This window comes from Wolffia australiana, chromosome 5 (genome assembly GCF_029677425.1).
Source record: "Wolffia australiana isolate 7733 chromosome 5, ASM2967742v1".
NCBI lineage: Eukaryota > Viridiplantae > Streptophyta > Magnoliopsida > Alismatales > Araceae > Wolffia > Wolffia australiana.
This window is the reverse complement of record NC_135839.1, coordinates 20817845-20842818: the sequence shown is the minus strand read 5'-3', so window position 1 is coordinate 20842818 and position 24974 is coordinate 20817845. Positions and strand designations below refer to the sequence as shown.

Genomic DNA, 24974 nt, shown 5'->3' with positions numbered 1-24974 from the left:
AAGACCTGACATGTGAATGGCTTGAAGAGAGTTTCCTAAGGAAAATATGAACGGTAATTTTTTTTCCCACAAGATAATATAATTATCTGTTTTTTATGGAACAGTTCTAAATCATTCCATAGCTTATGCTGCATGAAATTTGGTTACACTCAATTAATCAAGGCCAATAAAAACCAATTTATATAAATTGAAAATTTCTCTTTCTTGTTTCCTCATTTTGAACAGGATTCAATAGATGTTGGCCATCACCAACGGCTCTCCAGGACCATGTTTTTTCAACCATGTTTTTTTCAACTTGTTTCCTCATTTAAATTTTTCTTATGTTTTCTTTAAATATATTCTCTTCGGTGCATTGAAAAAATTAATGTTCTTATCAGAATACAAGGACCCATACTTGATAGGATGCATTTATGGCACAAGAGACAATTATGGATGCTGTACAATGGTATGTCTATGTTTTTCTTTTTTGTTTGTTCCATTTACCTTAACTTTTATCTTTTTATATACTACAACACCCCTTTCTCCCTCCCATCAATAAAATAATATGTTTCTCTATCTAAACCTTAATACTTATTCTTAGTTTATCTTAAAATTTCGTTAAAATTAACCATTTGCATATGGGAAGTCCACCCCATTATCTCCTCAATTTTTTCTTTAGTTTTCCCATCATGAACTTATTTCACCTAATTTTTCAATCTGAATTCATCCATGTTATCTTCTGAATGTGCCTCTTCTGAACTACTTTATCTCATTAACACATTAAAAACACCCTAGTTGTTTTAATGAATATGAATATATCCAAATATTCTAGTTTTGAAAAATACTGCTCCAATATTTTCTGGAGAGATGAGTTCCCACTGCCTATCCAGATTATTGTTCAACTTAATTTTAACCCTCGAACCCTATTGTCACATTCTAACTAATGTTTCAAGTCTTCAAGAGAAGTACGCATTAATTTTAGTTGGAATTTGGAAGATATAAAAAGTCAAAATATGTTGTCCTCCCCTCGTGTAAGTTCAAATTACACATGTTGTGGACAAACCTTATGAAATTATGTAAGCCTCATTTATATACTCTGTGATGATACCTCGTAAAAAGAAACATTACATGTTCAACCATACAAGAATCACAGCTATAAATAAAAATTTTCCAAAATATATATTATCTACTTTCCAACAACAAAAAACTTTTTTATTTCAAAATTATCTTTCATTCCTTGTGGGTTTATTATAAAACTTCATTCCAGATAACTCACATTTTCACAATATAAGTAATATTGATGCTTCATGAGAAAGGAATCATAAGTACTGCTAATTGTTTTTTAGATTTCATCCAGATTATACCCTCTTGTCCTCTCTTCTCGTAACAAAATAATCATTACCCCAATAGCAAAAAACGCATTTGAGAAAAGCTCCACTCTATTTTATTTTATAACAAACAATGCGACAACTTGGGCTGATAAAGAATATATCACATACAGATAGAGTGTTCGGCAAAAAATATGTATCATGTTGTTAGAAAATATATTTTTTAACAAGATAATATGTATTTGTATATATTTGTTATGGAATTATGAGTTTTCTTGTTTGTGGGCATTGCGTTTGCCACTTGGTTATCAACTCCAATCATGTTGTCTCAGTCTAAATAACTTTTCTATGCTTCCATAGGAAACAATCATATCCTTTAGTTAACTTTTTGTGATTTCAAATGGATTATAGTCTTTAATCATGTATTATCATATCATATCAACCATGCCTCTAATAGAAATTTATGTTTGTCACTACACCTCACCGCTGTATACTACTAAGATACCTAGTATGGTTTTTTTAGTAGATATCCTTGATATATATATTAAGTGTTGTATAAATATATATTATATAAGTTCTACTCAATGACAATATTTCTTTACTGCAAAGATCAGCATCGTTATCCATGTAAGCTTCATTTGGAGCCAGATTACTACCTCTAAATCCATGATATGGGCGAACGTCCCAAGTAGTTGTTGGTGCCACAGTCCAATGTTGAGTCCCAACATGAAGAGCACACCGGGACCAGCAAAGAGGACGCCACCTAATACGAGAAAACTGGGACTCTGGCCCCGACGTTCGGAAGGGTTTCTCTCCTATCTTTTGATTAGGAAAGCAGTACATACCAGGGGTTAGTGACTATTTTTAAAAACACAAGACTCTGCTAAGTGGTAACAAGATGTATAGAGTTTTACACATGCCTGGTGTTGGAAGGTCGAAAGGGAAAGTGTGATAAGCTTTGAATGTAAGCCCCTATAAACGGCGACAATAACACTAACTGTCCTAGGGTAGTGAAATTCCTTGTCGCATAAGTACCAACCTGCACGAATGGTGTGACGACTACCCGCTGTCTCTAACATGCACCTGGTGAAATTGAATTATCCATGAAGATGTGGTGCATCTAAATGTTACAAAGTAAATTAGTCTTCATCTTCATTGACTTCGTAACCACTCCTCGCATCTTGCATTCATCGTAACCTGTGAACCTTAAATGGGAACCTTGCTGTCAGTCTGTACTTTCTATCATCCTGGCAAAAATGAGGGTTGAGGCTTACCTGTTATTGGATTTGAACCAATGACTCTCAATGTATGACAATGATACTCTGAATGCTGAGTTAAGTAGGTCACGCTGAGTCAAGTCAGATAAAATTGACCTATAAGAGAAAGCCAACCAAAGTGTAACCAGGGTTGAGAGGGGGGCGGAATACAAGGAAAGAGAAAGCATTATCGCTATAAGAAATGAAACAGCAGCTAGCACGCTAAGAACAACATCGTCATCTGTCGATGCAGAAAATGATCCAGTTTTCCATTCTCAGATGAGGTACAAAGTATTGGCAACAGGTCGGCATGAAGTGATTCATCATCCTAAAACATGAACCAAACGTTCATGAGGGGCACTTTATAAATCATCAAAATCCCACAAATGGAATGACAAGTGGGTCCATGTAAATGATCGAGACTTCACAAACAATAACGTTCCTTCCCCATATGGAGTTCATAACTCGAGGGCAATCGTTGAGTGCACTAAATCTTATACGCATAAGTTGACTTGAGCCGCACCATTACTGTTGGGGTGGGGCTTATCCTCCGAACGTTACATGGGATGCCTTTCTGCCTCATACAGCTTGGACCAAAGACCAGGGGAAGTTGAGGAGAGCTGGGAAGACCTGATACTGCCAATTGAGACAGACAGGAAATGGTTCAGAGATGAGCTTGTGAAAAAGCCCCCACCCTCCAAACAAACCCGATCCAACTTCATGCTCTTGCTATTCCATCCCACTCTATTCCGAGAGGCTAGTACTATAAAAAAAAGTGCAATAGTCATCCCATTCAATTCAAGGGGGATTTGTGGGGGGGCTGTTGGGTTCTATGCTTTGGTTCGTCCATGGAAAAACACGCTCCATGGATGTGGAATTGTGGTCGATCGATTCTCAATCGATCTATAAAACAAAACATTTGTAGTACCTTTTGGGGAACTCGTTCCACCCTTGACTTTGCCGCTCTGAGATCGTTCTGAAGCTGTTCACGTGTCCGGCCTCTAGAAGTGTCCACGCGATCACTCAGTGCTTGGATCTCCACGTCTTCTTCTTCAACTCTTCTTGAGAATCTAGAAGACCTCCTCACCATGAAGACACTCTTCCTTGGATGAGTGTAGAAGAGAGTGGAGAGGGGGGGGCTCTCAACTGAGGCTTGCATGGGTGTCTCAAAATGAGACCCTTTCCCTCTTTATATTTCACTTAAAGTTTTTCTCAAAAAACCCCAAAGTAAAATATATCCACCAATGCCCTTATGACCTTGTGCATGTGACCCTCTAGGCCCATGTATCGTTCTAGTTAATAACTTTAATGGCCCAATAACATTTATTTACCAGCCTTATTAATTAACTATATCAACATATAGATTATTAAATAAGCATCGATTTAAACCAAACGATAGGTTAAGTTTCCAGCTCGTGGGGTGCCAAGCTACACCTCGTGCCCTAGCAGATACTGAGTAGTCTCGAACTCTCTCATGGAACCTTTACCGTCATTGGTTACCGTATATGTATAATCCATCATTCGTGTGAGACTCTCAAATGACTTAGAGTATGGTTTATCGTCAAACTCTAATCCGTCATTCGATTAGTACTGATGCGTAACGAGGATCATTGGAGAACGCCTTCTCCAATATCCTCACTACCCTGGCCAAGGACTTTTCTACATCGTCTTCCTCGAGTCAATCTCCTCTTATACCGAGGGCAGATGTTCCCATCTTGACCACTCAATCATCTCCGTAAGCTTCTTACTACATCTGATCTATATCTTATTTGAATCCCATGATTAGAGGCTCATAAGTCATAGTCAAAATGTAGTCGTCCATCACGAGATGTCCTTGGTGTCTCAGGACAGTGGATCAGTTATGCAACCATGACTTGAATCAATCTTATTGACATTTAGGTATAATACCATTAAGGGACTCATACAGATCAATTTAGTGAACTCTTTATCCAAAGAGCACCGCACCCACTATTTGTCCTTAGTGTTGCCACACTAATAGCCACAGGATCAGCTATACTTATCGAATAAGTAGGATCAGCTAGTGCTATTCTATCCGGATAATTCGATGTCTGTCTCGACTATCCATTGAATAGGAATATTTAGAATACATGTTCAAAGACTAGTGATCACTGTATTATGATCTCATCATAATTCACTAAGTCATTGCATGTATTCATGGACTTCATTATAAACATCACACGGAATAATAATGAACATAAGTAATTTTATTCAATCGACTTAAATAAACATGGTAGTGTGATTGGCTTGAAGGCCACATAATATCCATCAAGGGTCACATTCCTCATGTTAAGATAGTGAGTTTTCAAATCAGAACTGTTTTCGAGAATCAGAGATTTCCTTGTTCGAGAGTTTGCCAAGTTTGTTGCTTTTCTTTAAAGGATTTGGCGATGTAATAGTTCACAAAAACAAGAGATTTTCCCTCAAGGGATATTGAGAGGGGCCATGTCTATCTATTTATCTTCTCTTTCCTTTCTCTTTTATTGAGATTAAGATCTTTTAGGCGCAACTTTAGGAACAAAAGAAAAGAACAGCATCTTCAATCATCTTCAAGAACCTTACGAAGTCAATTGTGAAAGTCTTTGAAAGACTGTAGGGCTTGAGTCAACACCAAAATTCTATACCAATGAAAACAGCGCAACCCTTGATAGATGAAGAGACCACTCAAGGTGATGCTAATCAGAGAGTCAATATGTCGTGTTGGGTCAATCAATAGATGTATGCTTCCAAAATTTTATTTTTTGTGCCATTGCTTGAAAGAAAGAGTTCTCCTTCTCCCAAGCTGTTTCATTCTTTCACTCTTAAAATTGCAACTAGCTGGCTCTATTGAAGTCTTAGATCGCCAGTTAATCTTTAGCCAGAAATTTGCACGACAACAAAACAATGAAGGGCTGTATGAAATGCTCAATATTTATTAATGAAGATAAAACAAAAATAATCGGATTTTCTGAAAGTTGATTTCATTTGGCAAGTGGAGTTTTTTGACTAGTTAAACCAGGAAGTCTAAAAAGCAAGAAAAACAAGATAAAAAAAACAACAGTAGTCTTAGAGCTTTAGTTAGAATTTCCTGCTTAAATAGAGCAAGGCTCTCTCAGTCTCCTTGGGTCGAGAAATATTTTCTCTCTGGTAGCTTTGTTATGCGCTTCTCTTTTGGGATACACTCAACTAAGCGGATGAAAGAAATTAAGAGATTTGTTACATAGAGTTTTAGAATTGTTAAAGACTAAGAAACCAATACTTGGCTTTTGGTTGCATAATTCTAACAGATTTGGTTAATCCATCCAATGAAAATCAAAACCATCTTTCCAAAACCTTCGCCAAGTACAACTTTAATTCAAAAGGTGCTTGTTATTCTGAATTTTCCCTTTCCGTTTGCTGGAATTTCAAATCCTACTTAGGATACAATACATCAGAAAGTGATATAGCCTTTAATCCCAACATCATGACCATTTATATTCAATTTTTTTACAATATATACTTTATGATTTATGTTCAAAAGTTAGAAAAGCGTGTTTGTCCCAGAGTGTATTGTGACGCCCATGTGAGGTCTATTTGCAGCTAGATTGTTGCACCCAATCTCATGTTATAACCAGAGAAATTCAGGTATGATACAAAAATCAGATCGGACTTTTTTGCTGAGTTTTACATAGGTGAACTAAGAATGTGCATTTTTTCAGAAAGAGCAGTATAACTGTCCACAAAAGCTCCACTTCTGCTGACCTTTAGAGGCATGCATATTCACCCCGTACTGTCCCATTGACCGCTACTCCATCCAGCCTGTCCCTGATAGCCTTAAATAGGTTACCACTCTGGAATTAATTATTATGACCCATGAAATCATAAACTTTAAGGAAGATTAAGGCATAGCACATTCTAGAAAAAATGTAAGGATGTGTTTTGATGACTGCTCAAAATGAGTTATGGAAGGTCACCTCTGAGTCAATTGGTTACACTAGTACAGACATTTATTCATATCGCGTATTCTGCATATGAAGATACCCAACTTCACATTGTTCAAACTATGAAACCCTCTCACACATCAGATGATTATCTTCATGTACATAAATACATTTGATGCTTGAACATCTGTTCAGTGGAAAAAATCATCTAGTTGGAGTCAGTATTTTTAGATCTTTTGACAACCAGGTCCAATCTTGCTGATCAAAGAAATTGTTGTAACAAGGTGGTATTAAAGCAAAGTTAAAGCTTCTTGGAGAAGCTTGGAGTCTATTTCTGAGATATTCCTTTTAGCCCAAGATGACTACTAAGTTTGATATTGTGAAGCTTTCAGACCAAGGACTTCATAAGCACTATCAGGTATTCAGAATATGCCCAAAATATCATCATTGGAGGAAAAACGAGAGTTGGATGAAAAGGCACTTTTGGTTATTCAATTGTGTATCCCTAATGGGGTGTTGAGAGGCTTCCAAGGAGAAAGTGCGCATGATTAAGGTTCAAGTGGGAGTCGTTGTATATGACTAAAACACTTACCAGAAAGCTATATTTGAAAAAAAACTTATTATTTTGAGAATGGTTTAGGGGGACTTCTATCAAATATCATATTTAGGAATTCAGCTCCATTGTCACGGACTTATAAAACATGGATGCGAAGATAGATGATGAAGACCAAGCTCTTCAACTACTTTGCTTCGTATCACGTTCTTACAAGCTTTTATGTGAGGCATTGTTTTATGGAACAGAGTCAATCACTCTAATACATATGAAATCTTCCTTACTGTCCTAGGGAATTTTGAATAAAGGGTTTACAGGTGGAATTGGAGAAGAGCAAGGTTTTGAGTTTTTTGTGTCTAGATGGCATCATGAAGGAAGGAACCGTGATGCAAGAGATAGAAAAGGATCAAGTCAAAATCAAGAAACAAGGATAAATCTGTATTTATTATAAAAAGAAATGACTAGTCAAGGATGACTTTTGGAAACTTCAAAAGAATCAACAACGCATTATTTTTATGAAAGATTGTCAATATTGGGTCAATAAGGATCAACATATATGTTGGTTCTTTGACAACTTTGACTGATGCCAGACATGTTCCTAACTTAAGAAGAACCTCATCTCCTGGAGCACACTTGATGGAAAAGGCTATCGATACTCAGGTGCATGTGGAGTTCTGAAAATCTCCAAACGTATGGTTGTTATATTGAAAGGCCAATTATCACGCGGCATTTATACTCTTATGGGCATTACAAGCATAGGTGAAGTTGCTTCAACAAACACACATATGATAGAGGAGGATATCATGAAGTTGTGGCATATCTGACTTGGGCACATGAGCCAAAAGGGATTGGAGTTGTTGAGTAAGAGAAGCTTATTATACAGTCAAGGTCTTAGCAAGGTAGAGCTCTGTGAACATTGCATTTGTGGGAAGCAAAGTAGGATTATTTTCATTATGGTGGCTCATAGAACTCAAGGCACACTCTATTATATCTACTTTGATTTGTGGGTCCTTCTCAAGTTCCTTCAAAAGATGGTTCAAATTACTTTATCACAACATTGATAATTTGTCACGAAAGGTGTGGCTTTATATGTTGAAGCAAAAAAAATGAGGTATTCAAGGTCTTCAAGTAATGGAAGGCACTCATTGAAAATCAAAAAGGTAAGAAAATCAAGAGGCTGCATACAAACAACAGTATGGAATTTTTCCATCTAAGCTTGATAAATTTTGCAAGGATAAGGGCATTACAAGACACTGTACAGTTTGACACATGCCACAACAAAATGTTGTGGCTAAAAGAATGTATGAGACTGAAGCCATGTTATCTAATGCAAGCCTTGGTAAGACAAATTGGCCCAAAGCCATCTCAACTGCTTGCTACCTAGTGAATCAATTACCGGCATCCGCTATTGACTTCAAAACTTTGGAAGAGGTATGATCAGGTAATCCTCCAGACTACTAAAATTTAAGAGTATTTGGCTGTCCTGCATATGTTCATAAGGAAAGCTAGAGCCAACAGCAAAAAGAAACATCTTCCTCGGTTATGCTTCCAGAGTTAAGGGGTATTGAATATTATCTCTTGATCCAAAATCTCTAAAGCTTTTCATTGAGAGGAATGTCACTTTTAATGAACTTGATCTTTTGCGTCAATAGGATGAGACTAATTCCAAAAATGAAATTCAAGATGACACATAGAAGTAGTTTGAAGGTATGGGTATTCATCAACCCTTGCATATCCAAAAATAAATTTATATTCCTGATTCACATGACAGTCCTTCGACTAATGATTACTCTCTTGCACGAGATCATGACAAAAGAGAGGTAAGACCACCATTGAGGTGTGGATATAAAAATATGATTTCTTATGTCCTTTCTATTGTTCTGATATATATTTTAGGCTCCATTAAGTGGTGATCCTCAATAGTTAGAACAAATCGTGATATTAAAAAACTCGCAAATGGATCTTGATGAACTCTTAAAAAGGCAAGATCCCCTTCTTGCCCTTTGTAATGTGATTTTACACTAAAAATAGAGACAAATTATAGTATCTTAAATTAGGACTTAATCTGTGTACTCTGGCATCAGACATGAAATAGATGACTTTGTAACTTTCATATATATAACAGTCAAATAAAACGTAATGACTGATTTAGTTTTCAATTGGCATAAATAGAACTTTGAGGTTAATTTGAAGAGCCAAAAAAGGTAAAAATAAATCATGGAACTTCCTCAATCAATTTAAATTAAAACAAATCTGTTAAAATTTTGGCAGATATATGTAATTATATTATTAATAATAAAATTTATAGATATCTATGCTGAATAAAAATAATTAATTAATTCATAAATACAAGTATCTAATGTAGGTAGATAACTGAAAGTTGGCCACCACATTTCACTAGGCAAATGATGCATGATCAATGCAATTAATGGATCAACAACATAGGACATGGGTATATAGATACATAAAAATCTCAAGTCTGAGCTTGATGTTTTGGCCCATTGACCTGATGGTTATTTTCATATGTATTCTTCCTGATATAAGTAAACATGTATGATATGATGCGAACAATATTCAAAAAAAATTTTGATTTGTCATAATCTACTATGAACATTCTTTAGAACACATATTTAGCTCTTTTAACTAAAATACACTACGTCTTATACTTCATTATCAACCTAGTTGAGAGTTGAACATAAAATGATTCAGGGATTCATGCAGATTAGTGCCGCCACAAAACTAATCTGATAAACCATCATCGTCATATGAGAAGGAACATGTAGCACTATTATATACATATAGCAATGTCATTCTTGAATATCCAGTAAATGGATAATTTTTAAGATATGGAATGTGCTCTTGGATTTTAGTAAATATATATACATCATGTATAAGTTACTTCTTAGGTATCTAATTAGTTGAAAGACATACGATATGCACCTTTATTCCCAAAATTAGTCCTCAAATTACTTTTAAATCGACGAAACGGGACCAATTTCCAGCACATACATATAATGGACATATATTGTATCATACATAATTTCAAGCCCATTATTCTCTTGATTATCATCTCAGAAAATATTAATTTGTATCATGTACACCCTAATAAAAATGGCGAAGAGTCTCCTGGGTTAATCCTTTACCATGTGTGGAAGTAAGTATTTTACAAATTATGTAATTAAAATTTTCCCCAATAAAGATTAAGGATAAGGAGCTACGGATTAATGTATTTTTATGACCAGATAACCAGTTACACATTCTGCATCTCCTTCAAATTATTTCATGAATTTGGTGTTAAATAATTTCACTTTTGGTGTAAGTAATGAAGCCCATGCATATTATCAATGCCGGTCGTGTTATAATGAGATTATATTATGGCTACCAGGCATTTATAAGCATTTATCCTAAACATTCATGTGTGTGATTTAAAAGTGGAAAAAAATAACAAGACAGAGTGCTCAAAAAAATATCCTACTCATATATTTGAGTTGATCAATCCCTACATTGTTTTAGAGAAGCTTAAGACAGAGTGGGTGCTCACTTAAGAGATTTTTATGAAACCATGCATGGCATTGCACCTATCTTACTCAGTAGGTTGATTCATTTTAGTAGTTTTTAAATCTGAGAAATTAAGAGCATTTTTAAGATGAATGGTTGGATATTGAATCTGAGTTACAAGCCCATAATCGTAAAGTCTAGTAAAATTTATAACTCTAACATATTCAGAGGTCTGGCAAGGTGTCTGAGTGGTTATTAGTGGATTAATTTCCACTGCTATTAGAAGAGACATACTTTTGGAATGAAAATCTGAAGAAATAAGTTGTTAATTATTTTCCAATGCGTCTGTCTTAATAGGGGTAACAAGTCGGGGTTTGACACGTCAACAATTCCCAACTCACTGTTTGACATTTTCTCAAACCTCTTGTACCATCCATACATGCAATACAGCTTGGAATCATATTTTTTGAGTGACGCGCCCTGCTAGGTGAGATAAATTAATTAGAAACTAAATGATACATAATTAATAAAATAGTTTATACACTAGGGAGCAACTGGTATCCTAATAGCCATAGTGGTAAATGGTCCAGGGGGTCATATGCACAAGGTTTGTTGAACATTAGAGGATACAATTTAAGTAAATTCACAGCTTGGAACAGCTCAGTTCAATATCCTAATGGTAACCGAGTTGATTCTCCTCAGGCCAATAAGATCATCGGAGTTTTCTGTTAAAGTTGCTTCAAAATACATGCACCACTTCATTTTTTTCTTGCATTTCAAGAACACAATTTGATCAAAGTATTATTCCATGGGGGGAAAAATATGTTTCTGCGAATGTTTTTGAGGAAATATATGATAAGTGCGTGCAGTTCTAAAGCGATAGGGTTATACTACCATTGGTTAAAAGACTATAAAGTGTTAATGTGCTATTGTTCCAACTTGTGAATTCTATTGTTCCAACTTGTGAATTCGCTATCTAATCAGTTCAAATATGATGTTTTCATAATTACTTGGGGGAAAAATATTTTTGTGCGAATGTTTTTAGAGGAAATGTATGACAAGTGCAGCAGTTGTTCCAACTTGTGAATTCGCTACCTAATCAGTTTAAATATGATGTTTTCATAATTACAATTTTTTGTTCAATTAATCAAATAATGAAGTGAAGTTTAAGTATGAATTTGATTATATTATTTGAACGAAATGCAAAATACTAGACCAGTTCAATATTAGGGCAAAAAACTTTGGAGATGAAAATTCATTCAGAACGCACAAGACCAGTTCGTTGGACCCAGCCTTTTAATCTAGATTCGAATTTTAGATCTAGAAGTTGGAATTTTTTTTTTTAATCAGGTTAAGATTTTTTCATTGGGTAAAGACATTCGCCTTCTCCCAAGTTCTCTTGCCATAAACGCAACCCATCAATGTTGAAAGGTTATCGATAGGTTTTCCATGTAAATACAATTCTCTTCTCAGACTCTTCTTAATAATGTTTGTCTGTAGAATAGTTTTTCATTCATTTCTTGGGATTAAAATGCTTCTTACGAATCACTTGGGATTCCTGAATCTTTGAAGAATCTGGGAACGATAATCATAGACTCCTCATGCAAATCTTATTTCCATGAATTTCGAACGAGAAATCTCTGTACAGTTATCTGCAGGAAAAAGCCCAAACTCTATTCAGAGGTCAAATGCTTCTGAGCAAAGTCTGTCACATGATCCTATCCTACTATACACAATTCAACGCTATCTAAACAATAATTTCACATCTCATTTTTATAAGACGTAGCTATAAAACAGGATAGACTAATTAATCAAAGATGCTTACACGGCCTTTTGCTTCAGTTGATCAGTTGACGTGCTCTCAAAGATCTTGTCTGCATTCCCAACCTCAAAGCCGTCACGTCTGTGTTTCTCTTCCACCTGTTCATCAACACTCTGAATGTTATCAGATTTCTCCATATTCTTGCCATGAATGAAATTTCAAAATACCTGTTCTGGAGGCAAATGACTAAATTGAGGCAGCACAAGTCTCTCAGCGAACTCAATATATGCACAGGAAATGGAGTTAGTAATCCCCCCCGCAAAGGTAAAGGGAGCAGAGTCAGCCATGGTGGAACTCTGCCTTAGAAGGCCATCGGGGCTCACTGCCACGAAAAAAAAGAAAAAAGATGTGAAAATATACCTTTTTATGGGTTTTTATGAGGAAAAAAAAAACCTTTCAGCGTGCCCCCTTCGGAGTTCAGTTTGTATCCATTCTGCTGAATAAATAGGTTGAGGGCGTTTATGTACTTGAGACCAGATTTCAGCCGATGGGTTGAAATAGTGACGTGGTTCAAGGCATAGCCGTTGACCAGTGTCCATGCAGCATACTCGCTTTCCCTGAGAAGCAGAAAAGCGCCTCACTAATAAAGAAACAGTAAAAGAATGACGAATTAAATGGAATGAAATTTGGAGCTGGAGTTCAGAGATTCAATATAAAAATTAAGTTCCGTTGATTGATATTGATGGAATCGGAATAGACCCAGTAACTATTAGAAATATTTTTTTAATAAAGAGGGCGAGCCCAGTTTTCTTCTAATATACTGGGAAAAAGCAAGGAAGAATCACTGAGGTGCTACCTGAGAAGAATCTGATACTCCGAATAGAGTGGTCTATTCCACGTCAAGGATCCCAAAGAACTTGCCAGTGTGGCATAACTATTGTCATTACCCGAGATTTTGGTATATTTTCGTATCGTTTCCTGCATGTTTATAAGCCGTCAATTCCATCAACGCCAAAAAGTGAAAGAAAGGCAAAGAAATGCCGGAAAAAGGTCCATTTAAATAAAATAATCATTAATATATGCAATTTGATAGATACATTGAAGATTACGAGAGTAGAAGGATAACTCTTTTACGCTTTCAGTTGAAGCAAATACAAACATGAAGCAATACAAAGTGAATGAACTTCATTGAAAATTCTAAAATATTGAATAATTTTAAGATACCATGATAACAACGATTTCGAAAATAAACTCAACGTTGGTTTACTAACTTTTGCCACTTTCTCCTCATTAAGATATAATAAGGGAATGGCGCATTGATCCTATCGATCAGAACCCTGTGTGATTCCAGACAAGACACGTCAATTGTCGTTCATATAGTACTCCTCTAGAGGTTTATCTTTCATTTTATGAAATATCTCCAGAGAAGGATATTAATTTCTTTTTAGATGATTCAGACTTCATTTAGCCAGTAAAATGATAATGTCAATGCTATATGTATGATTTGGTAAGAATTGAAAGAGTTATCTAAACATGTTCCAGAGGAAAAACAACGAAAGCGAGTTTGATATTGAGAACACCATTCTCATTTATATCAGAAGTTTTTGAGAACTTTTCAAAGTAAGATCCTGTTATTCACTCAATTTTATACGATTTCAAGAGATATTTAAAAAGTTTTTGAGAACTTTTCAGAGTTGATCCTGTTATTCACTCAATTTTATACGATTTCAAGAGATATTTATACAGTTTTTGAGAACTTTTCAGAGTTGATCCTGTTATTCACTCAATTTTATACGATTTCAAGAGATATTTATACAGTTTTTGAGAACTTTTCAGAGTTAATCCTGTTATTCACTCAATTTTCTGCGATTCCAAGAGATATTTATACAGTTTTTGAGAACTTTTCAGAGTTGATCCTGTTATTCACTCAATTTTATACGATTTCAAAAGATATTTATACAGTTTTTGAGAAATTTTCAGAGTAAGATCCTGTTATTCACTCAATTGTATAATCTTTCAAGAGATATTTATACAGTTTAATTAATGAAAATAGTGTGCTGGATTTCTGCTCTTTGGTAGCTGAGTCACTTATCCATCATCAAGACAGTATCATTTAAAAAAGAAGAAACGAGTCGGCCCAAACGGAAATAAAGAGAAGAATAAGCAGCCCACCTGGATTTCAGGGCTGAACTCGTCGACAAGAAGTTCTGATATGAAGATTCTCGGCAACGGTCCATTGATTCCTGTTCCTGCTGGCGGATTTTCATCGGCCGGAGGCGAAAACCACCGCGCTCTCAACTTTTTCCCGGGAAATCTCAGCTCGTCCCGCGGCGTATAGCCAAAATCTAAGAAGAATTTCGCCATCGAATCAATCCCGTGGCCCTCCACCTTGCATGCCAACGTAAATTTTAAAAAAAATTAAAGACTTCCCCAGGGGGCATAAACGAATGCAACCAAAGTGACAATCACGTACCCCAAATGTCCTAAAAGCAAAATGATCATAAACAACATTGTCCCCATCGGACGATCGAACGAGATCCAGAATCGCAGACGCCGTCGGATTCCTCTCCCGGTAATTACTCTCCATGATCGCGATCACACTTCTGAAAAATGGCTCCGGGACCTAACACACGTACCAGAACATCGATCAATCAAACCGAGGACAAACAAGAATCCAATTCTTCATCGAAAAGAACCAAATCGACAAACTAAACCGAAAAACTGATATTTACAGTGCGCGTTACCTTCTTCGCGGGAGAAACACAGCATTTCGCCATCGCCGATGAAGAGGACGTGCAGAGGAACCTGATCGGGTCGTAGGATCTTCGCGGAGGCCGATAAACCATTTGATATCGCAGCATCCCGCTGGCGGAGCATCGCGACAGAAGATCCGATCCGAAGATCATCGCGACGATATTACTACAATGAAAACCGATACAGGCCTATAGAGAGACAGAGGGAGGAGCTACGATTGACACGTGTCGAGCCAGCCCCCGGGCGACGTCGTGGATGTCATCCGCGCGAGGGTGTGACGTGTCGCCGACGAGGAACACGTGGACGGACTCGCCGACGTGGACCCAGCTGCAGGCGGCCGTCTTGTGGGCCTTCATGGGCCTTCTCGCGGCCCAGGCTTCGGCCCACTTCCCCGAGCCGGCGTACACGTTGGAGAGCGCCACGTAGTTGGCGGAGTTATCGGGCTCCAGCGCGAGCAGCTTCTCGGCGCAGACCTCGGCGAGCCGGACCGCGGACCGGGCCCGGCACGCGCCCAGAAGAGTCCCCCAGACGACCGCGTTGGGCCGCACCGCGGTTCGGTCGACGAGCCCGAACGCTTCCTCGACCCGACCGGCTTTGCAGAGCAGGTCCACAACGCATGCCACGTGTTCGAGCCGGGGTTTCAGGCCGTGCCGGTCGTCCATGCTGCGGAAGAGGGCCAGGCCGGGCCCGACAAGCCCGCCGTGGGCACAGCCCGCGAGGAGCCCGACGAAGGTGATCTCGTTGGGCTGGGCCCCGGCGCGCTGCATCCGGTCGAACGTGTCCAGCGCCTGCTGGGCCAGCCCGTGGAAGCCCAGGCCCGCTATCATCGAATTCCAGGCCGCGGCGTCCTTGACCGGCATCCGGGCGAAGGCCCGGCGGGCCCGGTCCAGGTCCCCACATTTGAAGCTCATGTCAACGAGGGCCGAGCCCACGAAGACCCCCCTGGCGAGCCCGCTGGACTCGACGTAGTCCGCGAGGGCCGAGCCGGGCCCGGTCGGCCCCAGCTGGGCGGCCGCGGATAGCGCGCTGACTATGGTCACCTCGTTGGGCTCCACGCCGGCCGCTCTCATCTCCTCGAACAGCCCGAGAGCTTCCTCCGGTCGGCCGTTCTGCGCGTACCCCGCCACCATGGCGCTCCACGCCACCACGTCCCGGCTCGCCATGGCGTCGAACTCCCCCCGGGCGCGGTCCACCGCGCCGCACTTGACGTACATTTCAAGGACCGCGGTCCGCACCACCAGGTCCTTGTCCAGCCCGCGGGCGCGGACCAGGCCCGCGACGGCGGACCCCCGGGCGAGGTCCCCGAGCTTGGCGCACAGACACAGCGCGGTGACGAGGGTCGGCGCGGTGAGGGGTACGCGTTGGGAAAGCATGCGGTCGAAGAGCTTGAGCCCCTCGGCAGGGTCGCCGTTGCGGGCGTAGCAGGCCATGACCGCGTTCCACGAGGCCGTGGTTCTGTGGGGCATTTCGTCGAACAGTCTGCGGGCAGAGGCGGTGACGCCGGCCGAGGAGAAGGCGGAGATGAGCGCGTTGCAGGCGACCGGGTCATGGGTCTGAGCCGAGGAGAAGGCCAGCCGGGCCGAGCCCAGGTCGCCGGTCCGGGAGTAGAAGCTGATCAGCGCGCTGAGAACGAAGCTGTCGGCGGAGACGGCGAGCTTGATGGCTCGGGAGTGGAGGGCCCGGCCCGGCCCGGAGAGACTCGACCGGGCGCAGACTTTCAGAGCCGCCGGGAGGGAGGCGCGGGCTTGCTTCAGGCTGCTCATGTCTGGCCCCGCCGCGAGAAATAACTCTAAACCAAGTTCAAAGCAAGTTCAGCCAACTTATGTACATAAAGTCAAGAAATCAAACCTCGAAAAAGATCTAGCGAGAAGAAGCCGACTGCCGGTTAACTAACGCCGCCACTCCACCAGCACGGGCTTATCTGCCAGGAACACAAGGAAGAGAGATCAAGACCAATGAGGAGAAGAAGAGAAGTGATTGACTGACTGTTTGACTGACCTTTGCCGTCGCGAGAGGAAATGAGAGATCGATCGGTTCGGGGGCCGGCCTTGGCGCCGGGTCTGTGCGCGCGAGGCGAGGCAGAGCCGAACTTCCCGTTGACGGAGGTCGGCAGAGAGTGGCGCCGGGTGAAGGAAGCGTGGTCTGCTTCATCGGATCCCAGTCGGGGCGAGGTGTGCCCGCGGAGCTTGGCCTTAGCGGATTGCGTGGCGGCCATGTAACTTGGCAGCTTCGGGGTGTGCTGAGAGATGATCTCCGGGAGGTCGATTTCTCTTGGGCTGGAGAAGGAAGCCCGCCTGTCAGCTGCCTTGTTGGGCTTTTCTTCCTCAAAGATCTCCGCCTTTCGGTCAACCGTAAACGGGTCTGGCTCCGGGGAAACGGGCTTCGGATTCTTCTCGGATTCAGTATCGGGTCGAGTGGGAGGAGGAAGCTCCGGGATGGGTTTACCAGTCACCTTTCTGAGGTTGCGCTTGACTCTCTCGAGCTCTGAGTGAGGATTCTCTAAAGGAATTTCCGGGGTGTGATTAGGTGGCTTCCTGGGATTGGTCAGTGCCGAGTCGGCCCCGTTCGTCGTCCGGATGACGCGCTTCGTCCTGCCGGACTCGGTTTCCATGGCATATCGTCGGCCGCGAGGCCTTGGATCGGTGGGTTTCTTAGCCTGCCAAGTGGGTTTCCAGAACTCAGACACTGTCCAACGTTCCAGCCATTCCCACGGTGAATTGGGTTCCTCTCTGCTGTACTGAACTCCTAAAGCCTTCCTACTGAGCGATGAACACACGAGCTGCAAGGAGATAACGAAAAATAAAAAACTAATTATGATACCAGAATGACTAAGATAGCTAATATAAAATCGCATGAAATGAAGGATGTACTTTGCGCGCGAAGGCATTGCCGGAGGCCCAACTCTTGTCGCCCAGACCAACCTGAATCAATTGCATTTTTATTATCTCATAAAAAAAATAGTGATGCAGAGTTGCGTTCGTTGCAGGACCTTTGTTCTGTTTGAAATCGCATTGGTTTTGAAGCTGGTATTTTTCCTAGAAATTGTGCCGCGAACAAGGGACTGAAGCTTCACAATTCCCCACGTGCAGTGAAGCGTGGCGAGGGCCTGTCTTCTTGTTAAGTGCCCACGTACAAGGGCCTGAAGTCTGATGATGCCTTTCAGTGCGTAAAATGCCTTCCTTGCCTGCACCAGTCTCAATCATCAAGACATTTTCTAGATTTATATGTACATATATTTACACAAGTTAATTTGTCAAATAATTAAAAGCAATTACCAGGTGACCCCGAAATGCGGATTGGGCCGTTATTGCAGCACGTTCTTCTTCTGAGTAAATAGGTGAGCTTACAGGAGCAGAACCCTGATCCTTTGAGTCCACTTGTTTAGACAAGTTGGGTTTCCCGTCAGGAGTATTCGTTTGTAGCTTAGGATTCGTGCCATTAACGTTAAGGTTGGGAGTGCGATCATTGTTCGCTCCTGTATCGGTTGCAGAAAGAGGTTCTTTTCCCGTATTTCCATCCTTGTTTCCAGAGCTCTTCCGTAAATGAACAAAACAAATCTAGATCAGCATAACGGGTAAAACTCAAATAACGGACCATAGGAAGTGTTTACAAAAGATAATTCAACAAAAAGTAAAAGAATCAGAAATTCAAAATCTACAAGAGCAGTATTTAAATTGTGTCAAAGTTTCATGATACTGTAAAAGGGATCTGGAAAGCTGCCAAAAAACTGCATTCAACATGGGATGATATATAGCAAAAATACTCGATCCAATCAACAAGTCGATGACCTTACTTCAAGAAGATCGTACAGCTTAAGCGTATGCCAAGGCTCTGACGGCAGTATGGAAACAAGTAGTTTTTTTATCGACCCCCACCAATAACTCTATCAATATGGAATTACTCATGAGAGTCTACGGAATCAGAAAGAATTACAAATAGAATTCGAAAATATGATAGCGCACTCTTCAAATTGGGAAAGTAAGCTTAATTTAGAGGAGAGTGAGGCTCAAGTCACTAATGAGGAAAGTTGTCTGGGCCTGGGACTAGAAAGTGGCGAAAAGCTTCAACAATAGAATTACAGTGTACAGTGGAGCCATAGGATATTACTGGTGCATTACCTGCCACAAATAATGATCAGCATAAAAATGATTATCAATCCCTGCGATAGGTAGCTGTCTCCCTTCTTTGCTTCCCGCCTTCCCATCATCCCACTGTAATCGCTGTCCCCAGTGATCCTCACTCCATCACAACATCTACAAGTAGCTCTTCCCTAGCCAATCCCTTTTCTAATCGTCTTCCTCAATAAAAACCAAAAACGACTGACACCACAATTTCACAATTCGAGCTGAATAATCAGCTTGACCATAAAACTTATAGATGTGATTGTTGGTGCACCTAAATAAACATAAGACAAATAAGTTGGCACCTAAGCTCTTGAATCCTAGTAGGGTACTCTAAAACTCAAAAATGATACATCTGTGTGTGTATGTTATTACCCTGCACCCAAGAAATAAATTTTTTTCAAGAATGCTAAAAGGGACACGAAATGGAGGATTAATTTGAAATATAAACTGAAGATTACGCCAATGGATTGGTGACCTATCAAACACTGATCGAAATGGACTTGACATTTGCTCCGGCACAGGATCACCAGACAATATGGAACTACCTAGAACCCAATATCTTTGTTTCACTGCCACTCATCTGTATCATTAAATTTGTACAATACCTCCGGAGATCCCTAGGTTTAGCAGACCAAGACAGATGCGTTAAAGAATCTTCAATGGAGGATGAGGATAAGGGATAAATAGGAACCGTCATGTGGATAGGATTTAGATGAGAATCTAAACAAAACTTTGGATCTGAAAAAAGCTATCAGAAGATTTATGAAAACAACACCCTTTTCCCTTAAGTTGTCAACCCAATTATTAAAAGGTCTTTCTAGCCAATAAAATCTTTCTTACACTATTCCAGGAAATCCAAATTCCCAAGTCAGCGGGAGGCCTCAGGTCAGACACTCTGGAAAACAGACAGCGAATGTTTAAATGAAAGCAAACCTATCGTCAACTTCGAACAATATTCTTGGCTGCTCTCATAAGAGGATGGCTACCCTCTTTAAAGGAGAGTACAAATAGGAAATGGAATTAAGAATATCTCAGGATTAAATGTGCCGATCATCTCAGTTATCTAGTGCTTTTCTATCTTCTCTCTCTCCCCCCCCAATAGGATCAACGTTATAAACGGAGTTCTGGTAAAATATCACAATTCAACATGCAGTGAATGGTTGGATTCAAAGTAAAAATGCAAAAGAAACATAGCATGTAGTCAGGATCCCCCGGAACTCGTAGGTCCAACATAATTGTAGGATAGAGGGAAGAGGATCAAGATAAGGAGGATGACCGAAACCGCAAGAACTTCTACGAATGGTCAATTCTTGCCTCTAACAAAGCCGGATGCAGCTTGATTGTGCCAAAGCGAACCTCCACGATTCAATTATGCAAGGATAAACTGTTATGATGTAGCAGGTGGGATCCACTTGCTACACAGCTTGAGAAAGAATGGAGCCATTATCTTCCCGTTGTAATACAGAATTAGCCTTATCTGATTTCAGCCCACTAAGCTATTGTATATATCACCTATCTTGTACAAAAAAAGTCACGATAGTTCTGCCCTATTTTTCTGTTGCACTCTTCCTCTTATTCTAGAACAAACTAAATGGATTTAGAAATAGGTATTTAACCCCCCAACCCCTATTTATTCAAAATTTGGTCGTTTCCTCCCCAAAGGACTTGGCAGTTTAGTGAGCACCTTTGTTGACCCGGCTTCCTGCAAATTGAGATAGGTCCTGAAGATGACTCTTTAAATACTACTAAGGTTTTTATAACGTGAGTATTTCTTAAACAAGAAACTAGAAAAACGAGAAACTATTAAGGTTTTTGCGCTCCCAGGGTGGCAGGCTCTTCCGAACGCCAGGCCTATCCTCCCCCCTCCAGAATCCAGAAGTTGACAATAACATCATATGGTTTGTTCGTAAGAAGCATGTATAGCAACTAGAACAAGGAAACATTCAGGAGACACTAGACGAGAAAGCGATTACAACCAAATTTCCAAGATAAAGTATGCTTGAGACTTACTGATGCCCTTCTTTTCTCAACAATTGATTTTGATGGTTTCTTTCCAAAAAAGTTTTTGATCCATTTCCCGGGAGACTTCCCCATTTCTCCAAATGCAAATCGTTAGAATGCTGCGTTTAACTTCCTGCGATTCAAATGTAAGGTGAAAAACAATCTTAAGCAGAATGCATCTACTTGTTAAAGAATGATATTTGCAAGGAAAAAGAGAAACTGGAAAAACTTTAACAAATCATGATAACTTGGATCTTCCCATTATTTTAACCAAGATTCAGTTGACTGCAGCTAAAGCCAAAACATGACTATCTTGTCGATTCCGAGTACAAGCATGCCATATGTGATACTGAAATTAACCATTCAAAATTTTTACCTCGAATTTCCACAGTTGCGCACAGATTTAATGAGCAGTAGAAATGATGCCGGCTCAGATAAACATTTCTTGTTAATTAAGAGCTATTTGGAAAATAAGAGGTAAATGACAACTCTAGAGAGCACTCAGGAGGGGAAGTTTTTCATCGCGGCACGACTGCATAACATGATAAGATGAAGAATGAAAAAAAAAAATTGTACGCCACAAAGCAACCGCAAAGCAAAGCACACGATTAACAAAGAGGTGCGGTCAAAAACCACACGGATCCAAAGTATCAAGACCCTCGAATGGGATAAAAATGTGCTTCAAAATGGAAGTTGGAATGGCAAGCTGGAGAGGAAAAACCAACGGATCTAACCTTTTAACAACAGCAACCTCCCTCAAACCCTAGTCCCGCGCGTCACCACGAGGCAAAGACAAATTCTTTCAACAAAAGAAATGGAAATCGGTGAGAAAGCAAACGACACGGGAGATCTGGGAATCCAAGAAGGATCAGAAGCAGCCAAGAAAAGCAAAAGACAAGCGAAGTTGACGAGCAATGCTCGTGAGCGTCGGCAGAGCGCGCTGCTCAAGTGTCGAAGTACGCCAGCTTACAAAGCCAACCCGTTGACCTCAAACAGTCATATTTATATGGACGACAAATAAATCTCGAAATGAAAATAAATCAATAATGTTACAACAAAGAGCTCTTGTTAGGCGAATAAGTTTGCTATCTTAAGATAATATCATCCACTTAGTATTAATTATTTGGAGTTTAAAACTTTAACCGTTTATGAATAAGGAAAAGCAGGGTAAACTTCAGTAAAGTTCACCTACCATTGCTGACAGTGGGACCCGCCGTGCAGAACCTCATGCGATCGTGACCGTCGATCCGCCGATCGGATTATTCAAAGTTACCAGATCCCGTTAGATCTGAAATTTGAATCTTCCATTTGCGGGAGCGAGTCGACGGAGAAGCTGGCGAGGTGATCGAAATCGAAGAAGCCGATCGAGACAACCGATGAAGCAGTAGATCTGGATTTCTCTACTTCATATTTGTCCATCAGCTTCTCTTATGCTCATCCGACGACTGTGCGCTTTGATTTCGACGTCTCCCGTTCGACAGGATAGTCAAAATTGGAGCCGCAAGGAGAGCCGACGTTGTTGGCTGAGAACCTGAGATCAGTAGTTGCCTGGTCTGCATTTCGATCGGCATTTCGATCTGATCGAGTGGATCAGTGTTCGGTCTAGCGTGATTGTTCATCGAGCAGCGCAAATCTGATCCGGTCTGATGAGCAATCGAGGACATTAGATTGCTTCTCCGTCGCGATTCAACCCGCTGATACGATCGATATGGTTGATCAATGGATTATACGGGAAGCCCGATCGGCCTACGGAATCGGTCTTGCCGGAGCTCCCCAGCAGCGGCGTGCCGTCGGAGCAGCGATGATATCTCATAAATTATGCATTTTTTGCTTGAATTCAATATTTATTAATGAATACATGAGTATTTATTAATTTTAAACGAAATGTAATATTATATGAATTTATTATGTTTCATTTTTTACATACTTATTAACATTATGAGACAAACCCCACTGAGGGAATGTCACGTCCGGGACGCGACGCCCCGGACGTGACGGGACGGATGACGATCGCGTCGCCGTCATGATTTGCGGCGTCCCTGTCATGTCCCTGTCGCCGGGCGGCGTCACCGTCACGTGTGACGGGAAAAACAACCATGCGGAGGAGAGAGAATTGGAGGGCCATATCTCTAATTATCTTTGGACGGCATCCTTTTGAGCGTGCGAATTAATGCAGGGACTTTTCTGCAGATGCCAAGAAATCGAGCTAGCGACACCACGTGGCGAAATCTCGTCTGTCGAAAAGCTTAAATCTAACAATTTTTAAGCTTTTTTGGTCATTTTTAAAAATCCGTCACGGCCGTCATCCGTGACGACCGTCACGTCACGTCACTTGTCCGAGGCCCCCTGTCACCGTCGCGTCACTATCACGCCCAGTTCGTCATCTGTCACTGTCACCATCACGGGCCCCTAATTTTGTCACCATCACCGTCACGTTGCCGTCACCGTGACGCATGACGTGACGGGTGACGAATGACGGCTGTCATTCCCTAACCCCACTTGACTTTGTTGAGTTGTTGTGGCGCGCCACGGTCTAGGATTAGAAAATCCTCTAGGGACTGATCCATCCATCGACATCCTGAGGCCCATCCATCCATCTAACTTCAAGCCCAAATAAACCCTACAGTTGATCTGATCATCAGTCAAATATTAGATGAGTCATTTCATCCAATTGACTCTTTCAGGTAATCATGATTAAGGACATCAAGTTGATTAAAACTGACCTCCAGTTTTGATTTGATCTGATCTGATGGGACTGATGAGCCCTTGGAGAGCTACAACACAAAATATATTGGTAGGCCCATAGAAGAAAGCCCATCATTTCAGAAGACAATTGCAAGTATTCAAACTCAAAAGGTATTCAGTTTCTGAAATAACTGTTAATGAAAATGATTCTACAAAACTCTTAGATTTGTCAGGATGTTTATCCCCTAGAATAATATATATTTTCCTTTAAACTATTTTGTGAATTTGGTTGAATAATAAAATAGTGTCCTTTGATGTTTATAAATTATAAAATATCATGGATTCTGAATATTGAAACCATTAAATTAGACTTACCGCTAATAACCTCAGCTCTCCTTACAACTCCAATTTTGAACTATATGGTAAACATTTTGGGCAGAATTCTCCCCACACAGTGATTAGGGATCATCTGAAAATCTGAAAGAAAATTATTGAAATTGGAATAGTAGTGATGAAGTAGAGACATCCACCACAAGAGAGGCATCTACTTTGGTTGTCTCCCCAAAGAGGAGAAAAACATGCTGTCCAGAATCACCCAGTCAAATTGGGCTGAGTAAAGTGGCTTGATAAGACATCTATCAAGTATTTTTTCCTTCATGTGTCACTTCATTTCATATGAGTTATTAAAATCCCTTTCTTTGAGGATTTTGGAGAAATTAAGTTGGGATTGGACGTAAGATGAATCAAAACATCTGAGTTGCATGCTTTTGTATCATGTTTGCTTTATGATTGATCCATAACTTTATGTTTTTAATAGATGTTATATGCATTCATTTTCTTAAGTAAAAATGTCCATATTCATACATAAAAGTACTCACTTGATTATTGAACGACATACAATAGGATGAAACATTGAAAGGTCTTGTCTAAGGTGAAAGATAGATCTAAAAATTAAATATAATATCTGAGGGAAATTGGAGTTCTCATGCATACTGGGAACTGAATGTTAATTGCATTCTAGTCCACCATCTAACCCTACACTTTTGCTTAGTATATGAAAGCATTTTTTGGATGAAATTATTTATTGAATCTGAGTAATTTTCAAGGATGTAATGTG

The 24974-nt window shown here is 40.3% G+C and overlaps 2 protein-coding genes and 1 pseudogene across 2 annotated transcripts; all 3 read right to left on the bottom strand.

The window, feature by feature from the left end:
* Positions 1-11983: 11983 nt before the first annotated feature.
* On the bottom strand, positions 11984-15294 carry LOC144703816 (2-oxoadipate dioxygenase/decarboxylase, chloroplastic/amyloplastic-like). The gene is made up of 8 exons (XM_078576085.1): positions 15038-15294; positions 14767-14916; positions 14466-14681; positions 13150-13271; positions 12747-12910; positions 12521-12675; positions 12357-12451; positions 11984-12183 (listed from the first exon to the last, which is right to left on the bottom strand). Exons 1-8 carry the CDS (start codon positions 15197-15199, stop codon positions 12180-12182), a joined length of 1068 nt encoding a protein of 355 aa, XP_078432211.1. The 5' UTR covers positions 15200-15294; the 3' UTR covers positions 11984-12179.
* LOC144703814 (pentatricopeptide repeat-containing protein At1g08070, chloroplastic pseudogene) lies at positions 15183-16810 on the bottom strand (annotated as a pseudogene).
* A 1-nt stretch (position 16811) lies between these two features.
* LOC144703815 (protein IQ-DOMAIN 29-like) lies at positions 16812-22136 on the bottom strand. The gene is made up of 7 exons (XM_078576084.1): positions 21907-22136; positions 21182-21305; positions 18323-18580; positions 18037-18231; positions 17918-17968; positions 17046-17826; positions 16812-16968 (listed from the first exon to the last, which is right to left on the bottom strand). The coding sequence occupies exons 2-7, from the start codon at positions 21263-21265 to the stop codon at positions 16937-16939; spliced, it is 1401 nt and encodes a 466-aa protein (XP_078432210.1). The 5' UTR covers positions 21266-21305; positions 21907-22136; the 3' UTR covers positions 16812-16936.
* Positions 22137-24974: the final 2838 nt, after the last annotated feature.

What these genes read in the sequence shown, in the direction of transcription:
- LOC144703816 (XM_078576085.1), bottom strand. Translation starts at nt 15,199, where the DNA reads ATGATCTTCGGATCGGATCTTCTGTCGCGATGCTCCGCCAGCGGGATG. An exon ending in GAGTATCAGATTCTTCTCAG is followed by an intron (nt 12,911 to 13,149) that starts GTAGCACCTCAG and finishes TCTGCTTCTCAG; the next exon opens with GGAAAGCGAGTATGCTGCAT. An exon ending in CGAAGGGGGCACGCTGAAAG is followed by an intron (nt 12,676 to 12,746) that starts GTTTTTTTTTTC and finishes TTTTCGTGGCAG; the next exon opens with TGAGCCCCGATGGCCTTCTA.
- LOC144703815 (XM_078576084.1), bottom strand. Translation starts at nt 21,265, where the DNA reads ATGGGGAAGTCTCCCGGGAAATGGATCAAAAACTTTTTTGGAAAGAAA. An exon ending in CCGCATTTCGGGGTCACCTG is followed by an intron (nt 18,232 to 18,322) that starts GTAATTGCTTTT and finishes AGACTGGTGCAG; the next exon opens with GCAAGGAAGGCATTTTACGC. An exon ending in GCAATGCCTTCGCGCGCAAA is followed by an intron (nt 17,827 to 17,917) that starts GTACATCCTTCA and finishes ATCTCCTTGCAG; the next exon opens with CTCGTGTGTTCATCGCTCAG.